Below are 19,816 nucleotides of genomic sequence, written 5' to 3' on the forward strand. Positions count from 1 at the left end.
TTTTAGGGGACCTTTGCGTCATCGCCGTAGTATGCATACAAAGAATTATACTCCGGCTTTGACTGAATCAATTCCATTTGCCATTAATAGTAATTTAAATTTCTCTTGGTTTCCCCTCCCTGGGAGGAGTTCTCACAAAGCAGTTTATTTACTTTGCTGAAGGCAGTTTTGAATCTCTCCCAAAGATCAGTATGCTCCCTGGCCCTGTCTGATGAGTGCATTAGGATCAGCTGCCCTCATTGCTTGCCGTGGATTCAGGAAACCTGGAGACGCGCTCTCTGCTTGGGTCCGGCCCGGACACCAGCAGGAGCCAGCATGCTGATGACTCAGGACGCGACCCACTGAGCTTAGTTACTGAAAATAAACACTGTTGCCGAGTTGTGGTTAGTCCTTCCTCTTTTCAGTACAGACACGTCTGGCTTAAATTGGTGTTTATTCTGTTTTTTGGTAGAAGGAAGAATAACGGAGAAGGAGATAAGATACCATATTTCAAGAGAGACCTTGTTCTACATTTGTGGCCCACCTCCCATGACAGACTTTTTCTCCAAGGAACTGGAGAGCAGCCACGTTCCCAAAGAGCACATCTACTTTGAGAAGTGGTGGTAGGGAGCAGGCGCAGGTGCAGAAGGGTGGGATGGAGGTCCACGAGGACAGGGACAGACAGTACACTCTGTGATTCGTGGTGGATGAATTTACCTCTACCCAGTCTTAGTTTTTAAGGCTGTGAACTCAGTGACCGGTTGGAGAAACAAGAAAAACCAGCTGACAGACTTAAATTATAAACTTGTTGCAAAAACTTCATTGATTAAACTGATTTTCACTACGTTGACTTTCTTTTATGAATAACTGCTTGATTATCTCATGATGTACCTTGAATTGGTCAATAGGGATTTTCTTTCCCCTTAAGGGAAAAAAAGACATAGACTTTTATTCAGTCATGAAAATATGGTTTTGTGTGTGAAAGGTAGGCTATCTTTAAATTATTTGATAACAACCTATATATCTTATGTTGAATAAATTTAAACATAATTTCATTTGAAATGCTTTATATTTAATGTCTTAGGGACTTCCTTGGTGTCACAGTGGTTAAGAATCCGCCTGTCAATGCAGGGGACACGGGTTCAAGCCCTGGTCCGGGAAGATCCCACATGCCATGGAGCAACTAAGCCCACGTGCCACAACTCCTGAGCCTGCGTGCCACAGCTGCTGAAGCGTGTGCTCCTAGAGCCCATGCTCTGCAACAAGGGAAACCACTGCAGTGAGAAACCTGCGCACTGCAACGAAGAGTAGCCCCTGCTTGCTTCAACTAGAGAAAGCCCGCGCGCAGCAACGAAGACGCAATGCAGCCAAAAATAAATAAATAAAAATTTAATGTTTTAGTTTACCTTATTGTTGCCTGCAGCCTTGCTTCTTCAGAAGTTGGATTTGGAAATAGAAAATTATTAGGAAAACTGCTTTATGGAATTGAACATCCAGCATATTTGCTTCATGTTAATAAACAACCTCAGTATGTATCCTAATTGTTAGTTTCTTCTCAGATGAAACCTTTCCTGGGGTCTGTGTCTTTGGCCACCTGCCTCAGTGCTACACGTGGGAGGCGGCTTCTTGTTTGGGACAAAAGCAAGGATGACTGCCGTGTTCCCTGTTGAATCTGCCTTTAGTGGCTCGGCTGGCTGGCTATAGAAATGTGCTTAGGATTGATTAGGGGCTACAGAGCCAATTCTAAACCCTGTTCCTCTGCCTTTTATTTCATTCTTTTGCCAGGGTTGTTCCTGGCACAGCAGCTTCTCACATACCTGTTGAGTGACTAAAAGAAAGCAACTACTGTTTAATCCCTTGCTAAGCCTGGGGTTGGGAGGTGGTCCCCAGGATGCATGGACAGAGTGGAGAGCATCGTCCTAAGGCTGCTCTGGTGGAACTGCTAGAAAGCAGACTTTACTTCTTATCTCTGTTTAGAGTTTAAAATACCTGAAATAAGTCCCCAGGCTCAGGCCAGGCCCTCCTTTCTGTGACAGGCAGTCTCGGACCATGGCCACTTTCCTGGAGAACCCCATGAGGTAAGGGGGGTCCGGGAAGAAGGGCAGACCAGAGCCGGAATGCAGGGGTCCGTGGAGAGGATTCTGTTCTCCAGCTGATGAGAGGGCAGGGGACCCTTTCTCCTCTCTGGGGTTGCAGGTCTCACGGGGACTCCAGGACTTAAACACATCACTGACTTATGGGGTCTGGCGACGGCTAGCATCACCATTCTAGCCTCTGCCCTGTTTTGAATTTTGTTTTAAGCAGGGATCGTTTGTCAACTGTTTCAATCCCAGATTTGAATTCCGTAGGAGGAGAGGGGGACCCTTGACCCGACAGGAACATCAGAGTCCGTTCAGGGCAATGATCGTCACCATTTCAGAGGTGAGGGGAACATGAGGAGCTCTGACCTCCCTAAGGAGCCTGAGTCACCCGTTGGCCCCAAAGTGTCCAGGCTGAGGGCTGGCCTTGAGGGCGGAGCATGCTGAGGTTCAAGGGCGTGAGAGCACCGCAGGGCCCTTCTGCCCACTGGCCAGGGCAGCTGGTAGCGGGGGGGGGCACCCAGCTACCAAGAGGGAGTCCGCCCCAGGCCTTTCTGTGTTGGGAGTGGAGGTGCCGGGGGGTAGCTTCAGTGTGGCATGGGACAGGGGCCTGTGTGCCCGGTGTTGTGTCATAGAGCGAGGGCCACCCGTCCTGGAGATCCCAGCTCTGCCCGCCACCCTGCCAGACACTGTCGCCATCTGTAAATCGCTGAGGGGCCAGGTCATGACCTTTGCCTAGACTGTAGCTCCTTCCAGCTCTGTTCTTTCTGGTGCCGAGCGCTGAACAGTATATCTGGTCCACTGGTCAAGGATGTCCTTTTGCCCTTGCTTGCTGGGCCAGTGAGAATCTCTTCGGTCCTCAAATTAAGTCCAGCCAGGGTGACTTGGAATTTATAGTGTGGTGGCTGAGAATGTCAACTGGAGAGAGCCTGTGAGCCAGGCTGCGTGGGTTCAGATCTCAGCTCTGCCACGTACTGGGTAGATGACCTGGAGCACGTCACTGACCTGCGTGCTGCCTCAGTTTCTGATTACACACACGTGGGCACATAACGCGCCCCTGCATGTGAAACGGAGGGAATAATACCCCTCCCTTGTAGGGCTGTTATGGGGATTAAAGGTGATGAAACATGAAGTGCTCGGTAGAGCAGTGCATGAGTGTGAGTGTGTTAGTACTTTGCTTTTCCTCATCCTATTCAGGAAGGGTGTAAGGCTGGATGGCGCAGGTTTAGTCCACCTGCCTGTAACCTGCACATGGTAGGGCTCTGTCTTGTTCAGCGCTCATTTTGGCACATGGTAAGTACTTAGTAGATACTTCTTACATGGGTGAGAGGACCTGCCCAGAGCTGATGGGCTGTTTTAAAGGCACTCTTATGGATCCTTCTGGCCTTATGAGTTTGTGAAAGGATGTTTCTTCTTGGGACATGAGACCCTTTCAGAATCTACTCAAAAGATAGGTTAAGCTGATGTGTGAGACTTTCTCAAATTTTGTGTTAGAATGAACGCTAATGCTCACCAGAAAATGGATCAAATACCTTGGCCTTTCCCAAATAGTCTGCCATTAAAGGGGCTTTCTCTGAGGCACAGGGCACTTCCTCATCCACAGGGTGTCTGTAGGTGGACGTGGAGCTCCGAGATAAGGATGTTCCCTGGGACCCTGTTTCTGGTCAGTAGCCCCTACTCTGAAAGAAAAAAAAAAAAAAAAAAGGTCTTACGAAAATGTTCAAAGATACACCAAAGTAGACATCCATCACCCAGCTTCACTGATTACCAACATTCTGCTGTTTATTTTTGTCTGCCCTCAACGTCATTGTGTTTTGATGTTTCAGGAGTATTTTGAAGTAAATCCTAGAAATCATATCATGTCACCTGTAAATTCTTCAGTGTATAACAGCCATGTCACCTCAATGTGACCACCATGCCATCATCACACTCAGCACAAGTAACAGTGATTCCTTAATGTCGTCAAAACAACCTTCCTGAATTCTTTTCCCCCCACTGCCTCAAAGTCCACGTGTTGCAATTTGGTTGATATGTCCTTTGAGCTGCTTTCAATCCACGGTCCCCTCTCCCCACCCCACACACATATCCATAGACATTTCATTGAAGAAACTGGGGCATTGGTCCTACAGACTTTCCCACATTGTAAACCCAGCCTACTGTATCCTCAAGGTGTCATTGAACATCACCCTGTATCCTCTGTATGTCACATAAACTGGTAAGGAGATCTAGAGCTCATTTAGATTCAAGATTTTGTTTTTCTTTTGCAGGACTACATCGTACGTGGTGTTATGTATTTTTTTTTCTTTTAAGAAGATGTTGGGGGTAGGAGTTTATTAATTTATTTTTGCTGTGTTGGGTCTTCGTTTCTGTGCGAGGGCTTTCTCTAGTTGCGGCGAGCGGGTGCCACTCTTCATCGCGGTGCGCGGCCCTCTCACTATCGCAGCCTCTCTTGTTGCGGAGCATAGGCTCCAGGCGCGCAGGCTCAGTAGTTGTGGCTCATGGGCCTAGTTGCTCCGCGGCATGTGGGATCCTCCCAGACCAGGGCTCGAACCCGTGTCCCATGCCTCAGCAGGCAGATTCTCAACCACTGTGCCACCAGGGAAGCCCGGTGTTATGTATTTCTGTTGCATCCCAAGGAGGCACCTAATGTCTGTCCCACTTCTAGTGTTTTTAAGATTGATCAGTGGGTTCAGCTTTTGTCAGCCTGATCCCCCCAATGAAAAGTTCTCTATCAGCCTTTCACCTAATTATCTTAGTAGCTGTTGATCATTGTCTATACCTACTATTTCATTAAGGATTAATCGCCCATCTCTATCATTTTTTCTGCATTTATTACCCGTGACTCTTCTAAAAAGAACTTTCCCTCATTGACTTTGCCCTAAAATGAGTCTGAATTGGAAAGACAGAATCAGTGCTTGATTCCTTTTATTCATCAATTAGCCTATTAAGAGTTGGTGTCTGAGCAACCTCCAAAGATCGAAGATGACCAGTGACATTATTTTTTTTAAGTATCATTATGAACTCTTTGGCTTTTTGTACATTTGATTGTTTGCATCCATTGTGTTCAAACTTTCGATGGTTGGCTTGTTTGGGGATGCCCCGGCTGTGTTAGGGGCCCCCACTAAGTCGTGGGGTGTTGATGAGGTTTGGGGCTATTAGAGTTGCAAAAAGTGCTTGAATAAACAGAAAAGAGGAAAAGGAGATGAGTGTGCTGTCAGAAACCCACATGAAGAAAGTGTTTCAAGCAGGACGGACTGGTCAGCTGGGTCATTTTTGATGCAACAGGAGGGAAGTTCTCATGAGCAGCCATTGATGTAGCAACTGGAAGGTCACTGGTGATCTTGATAAGAGGGATGTCAAGAGTGAAACATTGGAGTGGGTGTGGGAACAACTGGGGGGAAAGAAATTGTAATGAGTATGAATCGTTGTTTCAAAGAATGTTAGTGTAAAGGGAAGGAAAAAGATGGGATGGTAACTGGAAAGGGAAATGGGGTCAAGAGAACTCCATTTTTTAAAACTCATTAAAAAAAAATTTTATTGAAGTATACTTGATTTACAATGTTGTATTAATTTCTGCTGTACAGCAAAGTGATTCAGTTATACATATATGTATTCTTTTTCACATTCTTTTCCATTGTGGCTTATCACAGGATATTGAATATAGTTCCCTGTTCTGTACAGTAGGACCTCGTTGTGGATCCATCCTATATATAATAGTTTGCACCTGCTAACCCCAAACTCCCAATCCATCCCTCCCCCACACCCCCCCTTGGCAACCACAGGTCTGTTCTCTATGTCTGTGTTTCTGTTTCGTAGATGTGTTCATTTGTGTAGTATTTTAGATTCCACATATAAATGATATCATACGATATTTGTCTTTTCCTGTCAACTTCACTTAGTATAATAATCTCTAGGTCCATCCATGTTGCTGCAAACAACATTCTTTTTTATGGCTGAGTAGTATTCCATTGTATATATGTACCACATCTTCTTTATCCATTCCTCTGTCGATGGACACTTAGGTTGTTTCCATGTCTTGGCTATTGTGAATAGTGCTGCTATGAATATAGGGGTGCATGTATCTTTTTGAATTATGGTTTTCTCCGGATATATTCCCAGGAGTGGGATTGCTGGATCATATGGTAACTGTTTTTAGTTTTTTGAGGAACCTCCATAGTGTTCTTCATAGTGGCTGCACCAATCTACATTCCCACCAACAGAATAATAGGGTTCCCTTTTCTCCACACCCTCTCCAGCATTTATTGTTTGTAGACTTTTTAATGATGGCCATTCTGACCAATGTGACATGGTACCTCATTGTAGTTTTGATTAGCAATGACAAGTGTCTTCTCATGTGTCTATTTGCCATCTGTATGTCTTCTTCGGAGAAATGTCTATTTATGTCTTCTGCCCATTTTTCAATTGGATTGTTTGTGTTTTTGTTATTGAAATGTATGAGCTGTTTGTGTAATTTGGAAATTAATCCCTTGTTGGTAGCATCGTTTGCAAATCTTTTCTCCCAGTCTGTAGGTTGTCTTTTTGTTTTCTTTATGGTTTCCTTTGCTGTGCAAAAGCTTTTAAGTTTAATTAGGTCCCATTTGTTTATTTTTGCTTCTATTTCTATTGCCTTGGGAGACTGACCTAAGAAAACATTGGTACGATTTATGTCAGAGAATGTTTTGCTTATGTTCTCCTTCTAGGAGTTTTATGGTGTTATGTCTTACATTTAAGCCATTTTGAGTTTTTGTGTATGGTGTGAAGGTGTGTTCTAACTTCATTGATTTACATGCAGCTGTCCTACCTTCCCAACACCACTTGCTAAAGGGACTGTCTTTTTCCCATTGTATATTGGTGTGTGAGTTTATTTCTGGGCTCTCTATTTTGTTCCATTGAGCCATATGTCTGTTTTTGTGCCAATACCATGCCGTTTTGATTACTGTAGCTTTATAGTGTTGTCTGAAATCAGGTTGTGCCTCCTGATTTGTTCTTTATCTTCAGGATTGCTTTGTCAATTCTGGTCTTTAATGGTTCCATATAAGTTTTAGGATTATTTGTCCTAGTTTTGTGAAAAATGTCATGGGTAATTTGATAGGGATCACATTAAACCTGTAGATTGCTTTGGGTAGTATGGCCATTTTAATTTAATTTTAACAATATTAATTCTTCTAATCCAAGAACATTTACTCATTTTTTAATGTTTGTTTTTTAAACTTTATTTTGAAATAAGTTTAGATTTATAGAAGAGTTACAAAGATAGTACAGAGTTCCCATACAACCTTTTCCCAGCTTCCCCGAGTGGCAGCATCTTACATATACATGGTATGTTTATCAAAACTAAGGAATCAAAAGCACAGTTAAATTGGTACAGTACTATTAACTAAACCAAACTCTGAAAGAATCATTTAGTGGGAGTCCAGGTAGCTTTTTCTAGAGGATGCTAAATTAGTTAACTGTTATTTTCTGAGCACCTACTATGTGCAGTCACTGTCTAGAAATTCAAGATAAGAAAGTATAAGACAAAGTCTCTTTTGAGGAGCAAGTTTAATACTTTGGGAAACTTTTTTTATGATTGAAAGTGGAAACGCTTTGGGGAAAAATGTTTTTTTGCAACTCTGCTTGAAAGAGAGGTGTAGAATGTGGCTGACTGCATGAATCACTGGAGTGATGAGGAGGTGGGAGGGGGCAGTGGGGAAGGTTGTACCCATTCTGGCGACAGTGCTCTGGAGAATTTTTACTACGCGATGCAGAGCTGCAAGTGGGTACATGTGCGTGTGCAGGTACCAGTGTGTGGACACATGCACTGATTGTCAAACAGCATCCAGTCTCACGTGCCTCCGTCTGAGATTTTTTTTAACTTTCTGAATGGAGAACAGCAATTTCCTTCATTCCTGCTTATTGTAGACGATCATATCCTGATAATTCAACCTGAGAGCTGTTATTTCATTTTATTTTAAATGAAACTCAAGGAAGGATACTGCTCTCATCTTAGAGAAGTAGTGAGATGTCTTGTCTTTAATATTACTCTTTCCTAATATGCACATATGCAGCAAGCATGGAGATGACATTTAAAGATACCTCCTAACCCACCATCAAATCAAGGCGTGCGTTTTAAAATGCTTTGTGCTTAGGAACCCAGACTGCCCTGGATGTTGAGTAGCTTGATCCAATCTGAGCTCTTACAAACCCTGCAGGGGCCCGTTAGCCTAAGCTGGTCTCTTCCATCTCATCCCCGTGTCTCATTTTGCTGTGCTCGAGTGTACCAAGATTCTGTCCATTTCTTTTTAATCAATATGATTGTGAAAAATCAAATAATACAAAAGCATGTAAAATAAAAAGCTGAAGTCCCCACCACCACCTCCCCGTGCCACTCCCTCACCTAGAACGAACTTCTGTGTAAAAATCTTGCTGGGTATTCTTTTAGACAGTTTACAGTGCATTAACATGGAATACATATGAAATATGTGTGCTTGTGGATTTCATTCTTTTAACACACTTCAAGTTATGGATATATATCAGAATGTACTTTACCATATGTCTATGAATGACATCTAGATTGTTCCCAGTTTGGGGCTGTTACAATTTGCAGTGAACAAACTTGTTCATTTGGTTTTTATGCACATAATCCTGTACAATTGCTAGAATTGTCATTTCTGGATCAAAAGTTGACTGGTATGGTCAAACTGCTTTATAAAATTCCTAATCGATTTATAGTCTAATGGAGTATGAAAGTACCCATTCCCCTACCTTCTGGCTAATACTAGATATTCTAAGTCTTTAAACTGTTTTTCCTAGTCAGTTAGGTGAAAGTTGCTTTTTTTTTAAACTTATTTCCTGATTGCTCTCTAGCATTTTTTTTCTCCTTGAGTGTTTTAGCTACTTCTCTTTCTTCTTTGGAGAATGGTGTGTTCACGTTTTCTGTCCATCTTGATATCTGATTTGTAACTCCTTATAGAATGAATGTTAATCCTTTGTTACGTGTATTGCAGATATTTTTCCCAGTCTATTACTTGTCCCTGAATTCTGTTTTTTATAATTTATACCAGAATTTTAAATTTATATATAATCAAATATGTCAGTCTTTTCCCTTGGTTTTTGTGGATATACTTTCTTCTGATACTTTTGCAGGTCTTTAATCCACTGGGAATTAATTTTGTGCTGGATGAGGGATAGGGGTCCGACTTTTTCCATATGGCTCTCCAGTTGCTTAGCACCGTTCATCACACTTTTCCCCTTGATTTGAAATGCCTCCTTTATCACATACTGAGTCCCCTCACTACTGTTTCCTAAGTCTACTTATTTGTTCCTGCTCTGAAATCACACTGTTTTCATTACTCAAGCTTTTTAGTATATTCTGTCATTTCTTTACCACATCTTTTTCATCTTCAGGTTATTTAAACACAAATAGGTTTTATCCATAGCAATATAACTTCAGTTTCACAGGTAAAGTTTTAAAGGGGGAGTGACGGGGAGTAGAAGCTCTGGGGTTAACCTGAATTCTATGGTGGTCTGGATTTTGGTGGGCGCTCCAGTATCAACTGAACACTACAGAAGTACTTGGCATTTGACAAGTAGTTTGTTTTGTCTCAGTAAATTACAACATTTCTGTGAAGTAGGCAGTGTGAACAATGCTGTCCCATTTACCTACAGGGGAAGTGAGGGAGAGTGGTTAGATGGCTTGCCCGTGGTTGGGAGTGACAAAGCCAGACGTGTGGGACTCAGCCTCCTTCCTCTCCTCTTGGAGGACTTTCCTCTCCACAGACTCTGCCTTGGGCTTGTTCCCAAATCCTCCCTGCCGCTAAAAGGTGGGCTTTCCTCCATCTTTTGAGAGAGACTCAACTAACCAGAACACCCCATCACCAGAGCATTCCAGTTGGTGAGATTTTTTTATTATTATTATTATTTTTTGCGGTACACAGGCCTCTCACTGCTGTGGCCCCTCCCGCTGCGGAGCACAGGCTCCGGACGCGCAGGCTCAGCGGCCAGGGCTCACAGGCCTAGCCGCTCCGCGGCACCTGGGATCCTCCCGGACCGGGGCACGAACCCGTGTCCCCTGCATCGGCAGACGGACTCTCAACCACTGTGCCACCAGGGAAGCCCCTCGGTGAGATTTTTAAATCCCGCTAAGCCTCTCTGTTGTAAGCCGCCTAGAGAGAAGAAACACGGAATGAGAGTGTGGTTGGCTGTGTGGTCTAATGGAAAGAACTTGGTGCCCGGCATCCAGAGACCTTGCTTCCTGCGTGACTCACCCCACCTTTCTCCGTAACCTGCTCTCGTCTGTCAAGTAGGTAGGAATGTGCAGCTTAAGTCCCTTTCAGCTTTACCATCCTACAATTTCATGATGGAAAAACGGGCCTTAGGGATCAAGGGGCGGTTGAGGTTGGCCGTTCTGATGAGCGATGAGCAAGGAGTGTCTTAACTGTCTTCAGATATTTGATTAATTGTTGCAGTGACTATTGTTTGCATCTCCAGTGTTGACAGAAGGAGAAGAAATTGCCTTGGACTGAAGCAAGGGAAAAGTTTGGTTTGATGTAGAGGGCTTTTGCACTCTACCGGTGATTAAATTCTGGAGTTGGGGCTCAAGAGAAATGGTGGAATCACCATTAATAAGAAAGAAAACTGACAACATTTGCCTATTGGGGCTCCAGATGGGCTGGACTGAGACAGGGGGTGAATTGATAGTTCCCTAGCTTCAAGAAAGGGAAGTTTTAGACAGTTAGCAACTTAGGCATTTTGTGGATCCAGAAACTGGCAAGCTTGCTGGTTGTCTTTCCTTCCAAGATGAGTTTCTTGTTATTTTCGTTGAAAAGTCAACAAGATAGATGGTAGCTAGCACTGAAGGTTCACGGACACAGGTCCATTACAAGAAGCATTTTAATTCTCACTCTGAAAAGTGAAGTCTATTTCTTACCATCACCGAGCCTTTATGTTACTTAGAGGCAGCAGAAAAATCCAAAGCCATATTGGGTTTGATGACTAGTGAGCAACACATTTAACTATGGAAGTGTAGATTTGACTGCATTAGTTAGAGGGTGGAATACTTTTCTTCTTTCACCAGTCAGCCAACATGGGGTCTGTGTTTTTAAACCATCTTTGGATTGAATGAATCCCTTTACCCCATTTCTAAGACACAGTTGCCAGCCATGGCTGTAATTGCCAGCATCACCATTAGAATCGTTTCGGGGCAGAACTTAGGCTCTGCCCCCAGACCCAGGATAAATAGTTCCCGTTATGCAACCACACCCCTCACCTGTGACGTCTCCCCAGCCAGCTGCTTCTGGTTCCCAACAACTCCTCTCTCCCCAGATTAAAGATATGTTCTCTGGGTCTTAAGGAAAGGATCAAGATTTACATTTCAATGACTTTGTAGAATAATGTTGAGATTAGTGGTTCAAATCCTGAAAACGAATCCATGAAAGAGGTTCTAGGAAGGTCCTAAACAGGACAGGGCAGGATCCCCGGAGTGTTCATTATTCTTTTTTTGTTTTTAAAGAAGATGTTGGAGGTAGGAGTTTATTAATTAATTAATTTATTTTGGCTGTGTTGGGTCTTCGTTTCTGTGCGAGGGCTTTCTCTAGTTGCGGTGAGCGGGGGCCACTCTTCATCACGGTGCGCGGGCCTCTCACTGTCGTGGCCTCTCGTTGCGGAGCACAGGCTCAGTAGTTGTGGCTCACGGGCCCAGTTGCTCCGCAGCATGTGGGATCCTCCCAGACCAGGGCTCGAACCCGTGTCCCCTGCATTGGCAGGCGGACTTTCAACCACTGCGCCACCAGGGAAGCCCCAGAGTGTTCATTATTCTGAGGAAATGCCTTTGACAATGACAATGCTTGCTTGGTTTCGGTGTGACTGGTAGTTTCAGCCCCTCTTCATTCTCCAGTCCACTGCAGTCTTCAGAGCCCGCCCTCAGACTCCTCCTCCACACTAACATTTATGTAGCACCTACTGTGTGCCAGCCAGTCCCCAAGCACTTTGCATGCATTCGTTTGATTCTCACAGCTATCATCCCCATATTACACAGGGGTAAGTAACTTGCCCAAGGCCTCATGCCTGGGACTGGGGTCAGGCTTCTAGCCAGCAGCATGGCCCCAGCATCCATGCCCTTAGCCACCAGGCACGCTGCCTCCCCGGGGACAGCTCCCCCGACCTTGGCCTTCAGGTCTCAGCCTCAACGCTGACCTCCTCCGCAAAGCCTCCCCAGCCGGCTGCACCCTCCGCCCCACGCCCGCCTTCACGGCCCCCTGAGCTTCTCCACGGCCCATGTTAGTGCAGTTACCACTCCTGCGCAACTGCTGGGCGTCTGCTGTGAGCTCCAAGGGAGCCAGGATTGGCTCCGTCTCCCCAGCACCCAGCACAGTGGATAGGAGCTAAAGCCACAGGTCTGGGGAGTGAGAGATCTGGCCCCTCGTGCCCACGTGAACGCACAGGGGCTGGGGAAGCCAGCGCCTGCCGGGTGCAGGGCCCAGTGGCCTATGGCCCGTGAGCTTTGGTCTGGCTGCAGAAGCGACGCCAGGCAACAGGAACCCGTGGGGAATACCACCTTACTTCCTCTTCTGGGGACAGCTACCTCAGAAACCCAGGCGAAGGTTTGTTGGGTCCTGACCTTGGATCTGACGGGATGCCGTCACTCTGGGGCAGGTACGGGAAACCCGGACTCCCCTGGGAGGCCGTCCCGTGCTGCCCACGTGGTGCCAGCACCTGCAGCAGGGCTGCGGGAAGCAGGAGTCATGCCCAGCTGCCTCCAGCCCGTCCCCTCACCAGCCCTCTCACGTCATCTTTAATCCCATCTGCTGCTCTCGGCCTGCTCAGGGGAGCCCAGCAGGACAGTCCTCAGGGCCAGCACGGCCCTGCACTGGGTGTGGGTGGTGAGCTTTGCGTCAGCATATTCCTACTACTAATAATAGCCCACTGATTGCTTTGAGAGCTCGTCCTGAACTAGGATAATTTGTAGTTTAGAATGGGCCGTGATTAATACGTTTAGATTACAGATAAAACATGCTTCATAAGAAATGAATTAGAATGTCTCCTTCTCATGTTTTCTTGAAGCCAGTCCCATCAAGCATAACTCTAAAGTAGGATCCAGTTAGAAGTCTGAAAAAATTCAGACAAGGATTGGACTGATGGTCAGTGTTTTGTTACTTATAGGCCACTAACTTTAAGACTCTAAACGTTATTACAATGTTTCTGTTAGGATGGGGTCTGCTATGCTTTATAACAGCCCATTGGGCTGCACAGTGGTGGCCACAGTGCCTAGGGCAGCTACTTGGGTCCCCACCTCCATAACCTGATCACCCCGAAAACGCCCCATTCCTTCCAGACCCACTGTGACAGCTGCAGCCCCAGAGACTAATAACCACATGCACAAGCCTCACGCCAAACCCTGCAAGTCTTTGCAACTTTGGTCACCGGGGCCTTGTCAGTGCCAACGATAGCCTTTTTCCCCACTGGCAACCACAGCAAAGTAAAATTTCCTTCAGGAATCCCCACACTTAAAAGGGACATGCAGGATGTAGGGACTGGGATTTAGGGGCTTATTTATGTTTTGTAACAAGCATCTCATTTCACACGGAACAAGCTGTGATTCGACTCATGGCTGTCCTGCGGCTGTGGGTCTCACCCTTGGCTGCACCGTAGAATTCTGGGGGGTTTTACAAATCCCAAGGCCCAGGCCACTCCCCAGGGAAACCACCCACAGTCTGCTTATTGAAAAATATATCCAGCTCTGGGTGATGCAAGGCATCCACCTGAAGGGTGCAGCTGGGATTCTGTGCTTTTCAGAGTTGAGAGATGGGCGTGGTTCTTGTCCCAGCCTGCTGCTGTGGAGCCTGTTTTTCAAGCGTCATGATCCTTTAAGATATGGGCTAAGAGGTAATATTTGTATTAAATCAAATACTATATAGATGTTTCTGAGTATAATTGTGGAAAATGTCATTTTAAAATAACTTTAAAAAAACCATCTTCTTTAAAACTATTTTTTAAAAACTGTCTTAAAATACCTAGAAATAAACCTGCCTAAGGAGGCAAAAGACCTGTACTTGGAAAACTATAAGATGCTGATGAAAGAAACTGAAAATGACACAAACAGATGGAAAGATATACCGTGTTCTTAGATTGGAAGAATCAATATTGTCAAAATAACCATACTACTCAAGCCAATCTACAGATTCAACACAATCCCTATCAAATTACAGAACTAGAACAAAAATTTTTTTTAATTTGTATGAAAACATATGTACATATTCCTTTACCTTCTCAAAGCAATCTTGAGAAAGAAAAGCAGAGCTGGAGGAACCAGGCTTTCTGACTTCAGACTATACTACAAAGCTACAGTCATCAAAACAGTGTGGTACTGGCACAAAAACAAATATAGATCAATGGAACAGGACTAAAATAAACCCATTCACCTATGGTCAATTAATCTACCACAAAGGAGGCAAGAATATACAATGGAGAAAAGACAGTCTCTTCGAAAAGTGGTGCTGGGAAAACTGGACAGCTACATGTAAAAGAATGAAATTAGAACATTCTTTAACACCACGCACAAAAATAAACTCAAAATGGATTAAAGACCTAAATAAGACCAGATACTATAAAACTCCTAGCAGAAAACATAGGCAGGACCCCCTTTGACATAAATCGCAGCAATATCTTTTTGGATCCGTCTCCTAGCGTAATGGAAATAAAAACAAAAATAAACAAATGGGACCTAATTAAACTTAAAAGCTTTTACACAGCAAAGGAAACCATAAATAAAATGAAAAGACAACCTACAGAATGGGAGAAAATATTTGCAAATGATGCTACTGACAAGGGATTCATTTCCAAAATAAACAGACAGCTCATACAGCTCAATATCAAAAAAAACAACCAAACAACCCAACTAAAAGTATGAGCAGACCTAAACAGACAGTTCTCCAAAGAAGACATACAGATGGCCAAATGCACATGAAAAGATGCTCAATGTCGCTAATTATTAGAGAAAGCCAAACCCAAACTACAATGAGGTATCACCTCACGCCAGTCAGAATGGCCATCATCAAAAAGTCTACAAATAAATGCTGGAGCGGGTGTGGAGAAGAAGGAACCCTCCTACACTGTTCATGGGAAAGTAAATTGGTACAGCCGCTATGAGGAACAGTATGGAGGTCCCTTAAAAAACTAAAAATAAGGCTACCATATGATCCTGCAATCCCACTCCTGGCATATATCTGGAGAAAACCATAATACGAAAGGATACGTGTACCCCAATGTTCATTGCAGCACTATTTACAATAGCCAGGACATGGAAGCAACCTAAATGTCCACTGACAGATGAATGGATCAAGAAAATATGGTACATATATACAATGGAATACTACTCAACCATAAAAAAGAATAAAATAATGCCATTTGCAGCAACATGGATGGACCTAGAGATTATCATACTAAATGAGGTAGGTCAGATAGAGAAAAACAAATATCATATGATACCGCTTATATGTGGACTCTTTTTAAAAATGATACAAATAAACTTATATACAAAGCAGAAGTAGACCCACGTAGAAAACAAACTTAGGGCTACTGAAGGGGAAGGAGGAAGGGAGGGATCAATTAGGAGTTTGGGATTAACATATACACACTACTATGTATAAAATAGATAACCAACGAGCTCCTACTGTATAGTACAGGGAACTACTCAATATTTTGTAATAATCTATAAGGAAAAAGAATCTGAAAAATACATATACATGTATAACTGGAAAAAAAAAAAAACCCTATCTTCTTTTCGAACAGAGCCTTCAGCCTTTCTGTAAGCTCTGGGGCTTGGGTGTGAAGTTTGCTCAAAAATCAAAAGGAAAACGACTGTACAATGTGGCTGTGTAAGGGTTTTCAATTCTGCCCTATAAAAATATATTAAAATGTGTTTTATTTTAGCAAATTTGCAAGCAGGTAAAAGACTTACCTCATTAAATAATTTACTTAAAAGCTTGGAGACATGCTTAGAAATTGACGTGGGGCTTCTTATTTGTTTTAAAAAGGTACTTGTCTCCACCACCCCGGGGTGATGGGAGATGGCCGTGCCCTGACTTACCTGGTGGCACCTGAATCCTGCTTTTTGTCTTCTTTCTACAAATGACGAGAAAGCAGAGCATGCTCAGCTGGCTCTGCTGCTTCCACAGAAGCTTTGATCTCTACTCCAAAGTCATCCAGCTGCTGCCAGGAGTTAGAAGCTTAGGAAGCGTGAATAGGGGACACGAGGCTATAGGACTTGTCGCTGCAACATGATAAATACTCAATACTCACAGTGCACTAAACTCATAGATGATTTATTGCTTTAAGTAACTAAACAAGAAAGAGAAGAGACAGGATGTTGGTCAAGACGGTTGACACTCTCTCCAAGGTTTGCCAGCTGCATCTACTTAAAGCCACATTCTGGACGATATAAACACATCATAGCATACATGGGAAGTGACTTGGCTAATGACACATGATTAAAATAGCACGTAACAAGGGTTCGCCGCCAGTCGGTTTGCCTTGAAATGACAGAAAGAACGTGTGTTCATGTGATGTGCTGAATACAAAATCTTTAAAAAAATTTTTGGCATTAACACTAACACAGAATACTTTCTTGGACATTCTGCAAGAGTGGGTACACACACAGAATTACCTCTTCATTTTCAGGTTACCAGTATCTATGGGAACACTTGGAGAAAAGCCAGGAGGTGGGGCACCTCCCCTCCCAATGTTATTTTCTTTGCCAAAGCAGCAAGGTCCGGGCGGGGGTTAGATGGAGAAAGGCAGCCCGACTGGGCACCAGGGGTTGTTACAATCACCAAGTAGCTGCAGCAGACAGCACGGGCTGGACACGGCCATCTCGGGGTGTGGGGATGAACAACTCAGCCTTGACTTGTAGACAGGGAGGCCCGGGGATTTGGCCCGAAGGCCCCCTGGAGGCTCTGGGTGGGGGTGGGCACAGGCACTGGATGGCCCAGCCCCTCCCTGGAGGAGTGGTGTGGAGCCGGGGCTGGGCCTCCAGCCCGCATGTCTGGAAGTAACCTGTCCTCTTGTGTTCTAACACCAGGGCCTTATGACACATTTCAAATGGATGTGCAGAAACCAACACTGTCAGGGAGCCAGCTCTTCCTCGGAGGGCTCAGGTAAGCTCGCAAGGAGAGGTCAAGCCAAGCCGAAGGGTAACACGTGACACCAGGGCACATCAGCCCCCAGCTCAGCTGGCACCGTGCCCCAGGTCTGCCAGCTCGTCACGCCTCAGCACCACCTGCTGAGCCTCAGTTGTCCTCTGCTGCTGCGGGCTCTGCAGCCACCTCCTCAGCATCCCCCTCCCCGGCATCCTCTCTAGGATCAGGACTGGGGTGCCCAGTGCAGCCCCCTGCCGGGGCGGGGCCGTGGCCGAAGGGACCGTTCTGCACGGCCCCAGCCTCCACCCAGAGCCGGCCGTCAGGACACAGCTTTTCTCCCGGGACCTCCGCCTGCACAGGGACCTTCACCCCGACGGAGGCCCAGTCCTCCTGCTGCAGCCCCGGCACATGGTTTTCCACGTCTCCGGCTTCGGGGAGCTGGTCTTCTGGATTCCTCTCATTTTCCTCTGCCTGCTGCTTTTCTCTGGCACCGAGTTTACCTCTGGATTTCCTCATCTGCCTGTTGTGCATTTCGTCTCGGGAGAATCGCCACTGAAACTAGAAACCAGAGACGATGGGGATAAATACATGCATCCTCGGTGAATCTAGAGCTTCCCCTGGATGTCTGTTTGCATTCACGCCCACGCCACTTCTGGCAGCAAGGCGCCATGCCCGGTGTTCCCGGAGCAGGGCATTCCTGGCACCAAACCCAATCACAGCCCAAACGTCACACCCACCCAGAGCCCGCCGATCCTGCCGTGGCGTGTATTTTAGATGTGGATTCCAGGGTTTTGTAGGGGACGAGGGGTATTTCTTTCAGCTGGCCCCATACCAAAAGAAGGTGCTGAAACCCTATCGTTTGGAGGACAAGGATGGGTGAGGGGACACGGGCCTGTTCTTCCTAAGTGCCATGGCTCCGGCCACTCCTTTCCACTCTGAGCAGCTACAGATACCACGCACTGGTCACCGCCTCATCAGATCACCCCAGCCAGAAGGGCACTGAACCCGGGTGCTCAGGTCCCCCTGTAGGATGGGCAGGCTGACAGCCCCCAGCCAAGCTCCTCTCTGAGTCCGGCCACCTCCCCAAAGGTCTCACTCCCTTCTGGGGGCAAGCTACGACCAATGACTGGTCCAGGCATGGACAACGGCCCATCCTCCTGTTTCCAACTCTGGGCAACTCTAAAAGACCATCCCTGCTCCAGAGCTACGATCACAGCCCAACATCTCCCTCTGCCCACTCCTGCGCCCTCCTTCCCCAACAGGTGTTATTCCCAAGGGCACTCCCCCTAAAACCGCATCCAAATCCATCTCAGATGCTGCTTCCCAGGGAGCCCCACCTGCATTTCCCTGTGGGACAGGGAAGTCTATGGAGCTCAGAGAGGATCAAGCGCACAGTCAGCAACAGAGCTGGGCAAGGATGGGGTCACATCAAAGCCGTGGAGGGAGACCGCCCACGTGAAGCGTCCACCGCCCCCGCCCCAGACTGGCCTGTGTTCTCATCTATACAATGGGGGGAGTAACCCTAACTTAAATCAGGGTCGATAACTTTTTCTGTACAGAGGCAGGTAATAACTATTTCAGGCTTTGCAGCCTTATGTTCTCTGTTGCAGCCATTCAACTCTGCCATAGCACAAAAGCAGTCATGGGTAACACGTGAGCAAACGGGCATGACTGTGTTCCAATAAAGCTTTATCTACAAAAACAGGCAGTGGGCCGGATTCGGCCTGAGAGCCGTAGTTTGCCAAACTCTGCCTTAGAGGGTATTTATTTCGATTCAATGATGCAATAATCCACACAGCAGGCTTAGCACTGTGCCCAGCACACAATACACCAGTGTGTCTGCCGTTACCATTACTGACACAAGATGTGAGTCCAGAAGGTCAGGGATGCCATCTGTCCTCTGCACCCCTGCATCCCTGGGATACAGCATGGAGCCTGGCACAGAGAAGGTGCTCAAAACCTTTTGTGAGATGGATGAATGGAAGGACAGCAGAGCCCGGCCAAGTTGGCCAAGCTCCCTGTTTCAGGGGAGCCAGTCCTGGAATTTTAAGAGTCAAAACACAGCTTGGGGCTTAGTGAGGAGTTACTGGTGCATCCACACATCAGGTCTGGCTGATCTCCAGAAAGAGAAATTAATTTGAGGGAGAAAAGAGGGGGAAAAATTCAAAGTCCTGCTGAGTCTGCTGACAGCAGGAGCTGCTCTGGAGGAAGACAGTTTGGGAGCCTGTGTGCTTGGAATAAATCCGGGCGAATGAGCCGCAGCAGACACAGAAACGTGAAGGGTAGTAAAGGAAGACTCGGAGAAATGGGTCCCTGTGTTTACAAAAGAGGGATGCACTCCTGGGTAACAATGCAGCGAGAACTGTGGCCTTCTTCCATTCCCCAAACGTAAGGGGTCCCCCAGTCTTCCTGAGCAAAGGCCCCTCTGAGCCCTGCCATCCTGGGGCCCCGGTTCCCGGTGCTCAGAGTCAGAGGCCGGGAGCTGCGTGCTGCACACCTGGGGTGACACCAGCCACAGGGTCCTGGGGACGTGCCAGGCCCAACTGTGAGAGGCACGGAGAACAAGAGCGAAGCCCCGAGAGTGCTGGGTGGGGGAGGACTGGAGTCAGGAAGCCCCGGGGAGAGACGGGTCTTGCTGGGAAGAGA

At 46.1% G+C, this 19,816-nt stretch overlaps 2 protein-coding genes across 4 annotated transcripts in view; one reads left to right on the forward strand and one right to left on the reverse strand.

The window, feature by feature from the left end:
• Positions 1-1,389, forward strand: part of OXNAD1 (oxidoreductase NAD binding domain containing 1) — a 55,667-nt gene extending 54,278 nt beyond the window's left edge. For 2 of the 3 annotated variants that reach the window (XM_030876371.3, XM_030876372.3), the window contains one exon: positions 452-1,389. In XM_030876371.3, the coding sequence (XP_030732231.1) occupies positions 452-606 (155 nt within the window). In that variant the 3' untranslated portion in view covers positions 607-1,389. The remainder of the gene's footprint in view (positions 1-451) is intronic. The other variant, XR_009563831.2, reaches the window with a different exon arrangement.
• A 14,952-nt stretch (positions 1,390-16,341) lies between these two features.
• The window catches only part of RFTN1 (raftlin, lipid raft linker 1), a 203,783-nt gene continuing 200,308 nt past the window's right edge, over positions 16,342-19,816 (reverse strand). Inside the window, exon 10 of the mRNA XM_030876368.3 lies at positions 16,342-17,728. Within this exon, the coding sequence (XP_030732228.2) occupies positions 17,321-17,728 (408 nt within the window). The 3' untranslated portion in view covers positions 16,342-17,320. The remainder of the gene's footprint in view (positions 17,729-19,816) is intronic.

Source organism: Globicephala melas, chromosome 4 (genome assembly GCF_963455315.2).
Source record: "Globicephala melas chromosome 4, mGloMel1.2, whole genome shotgun sequence".
In the NCBI taxonomy this organism is placed as follows: domain Eukaryota; kingdom Metazoa; phylum Chordata; class Mammalia; order Artiodactyla; family Delphinidae; genus Globicephala; species Globicephala melas.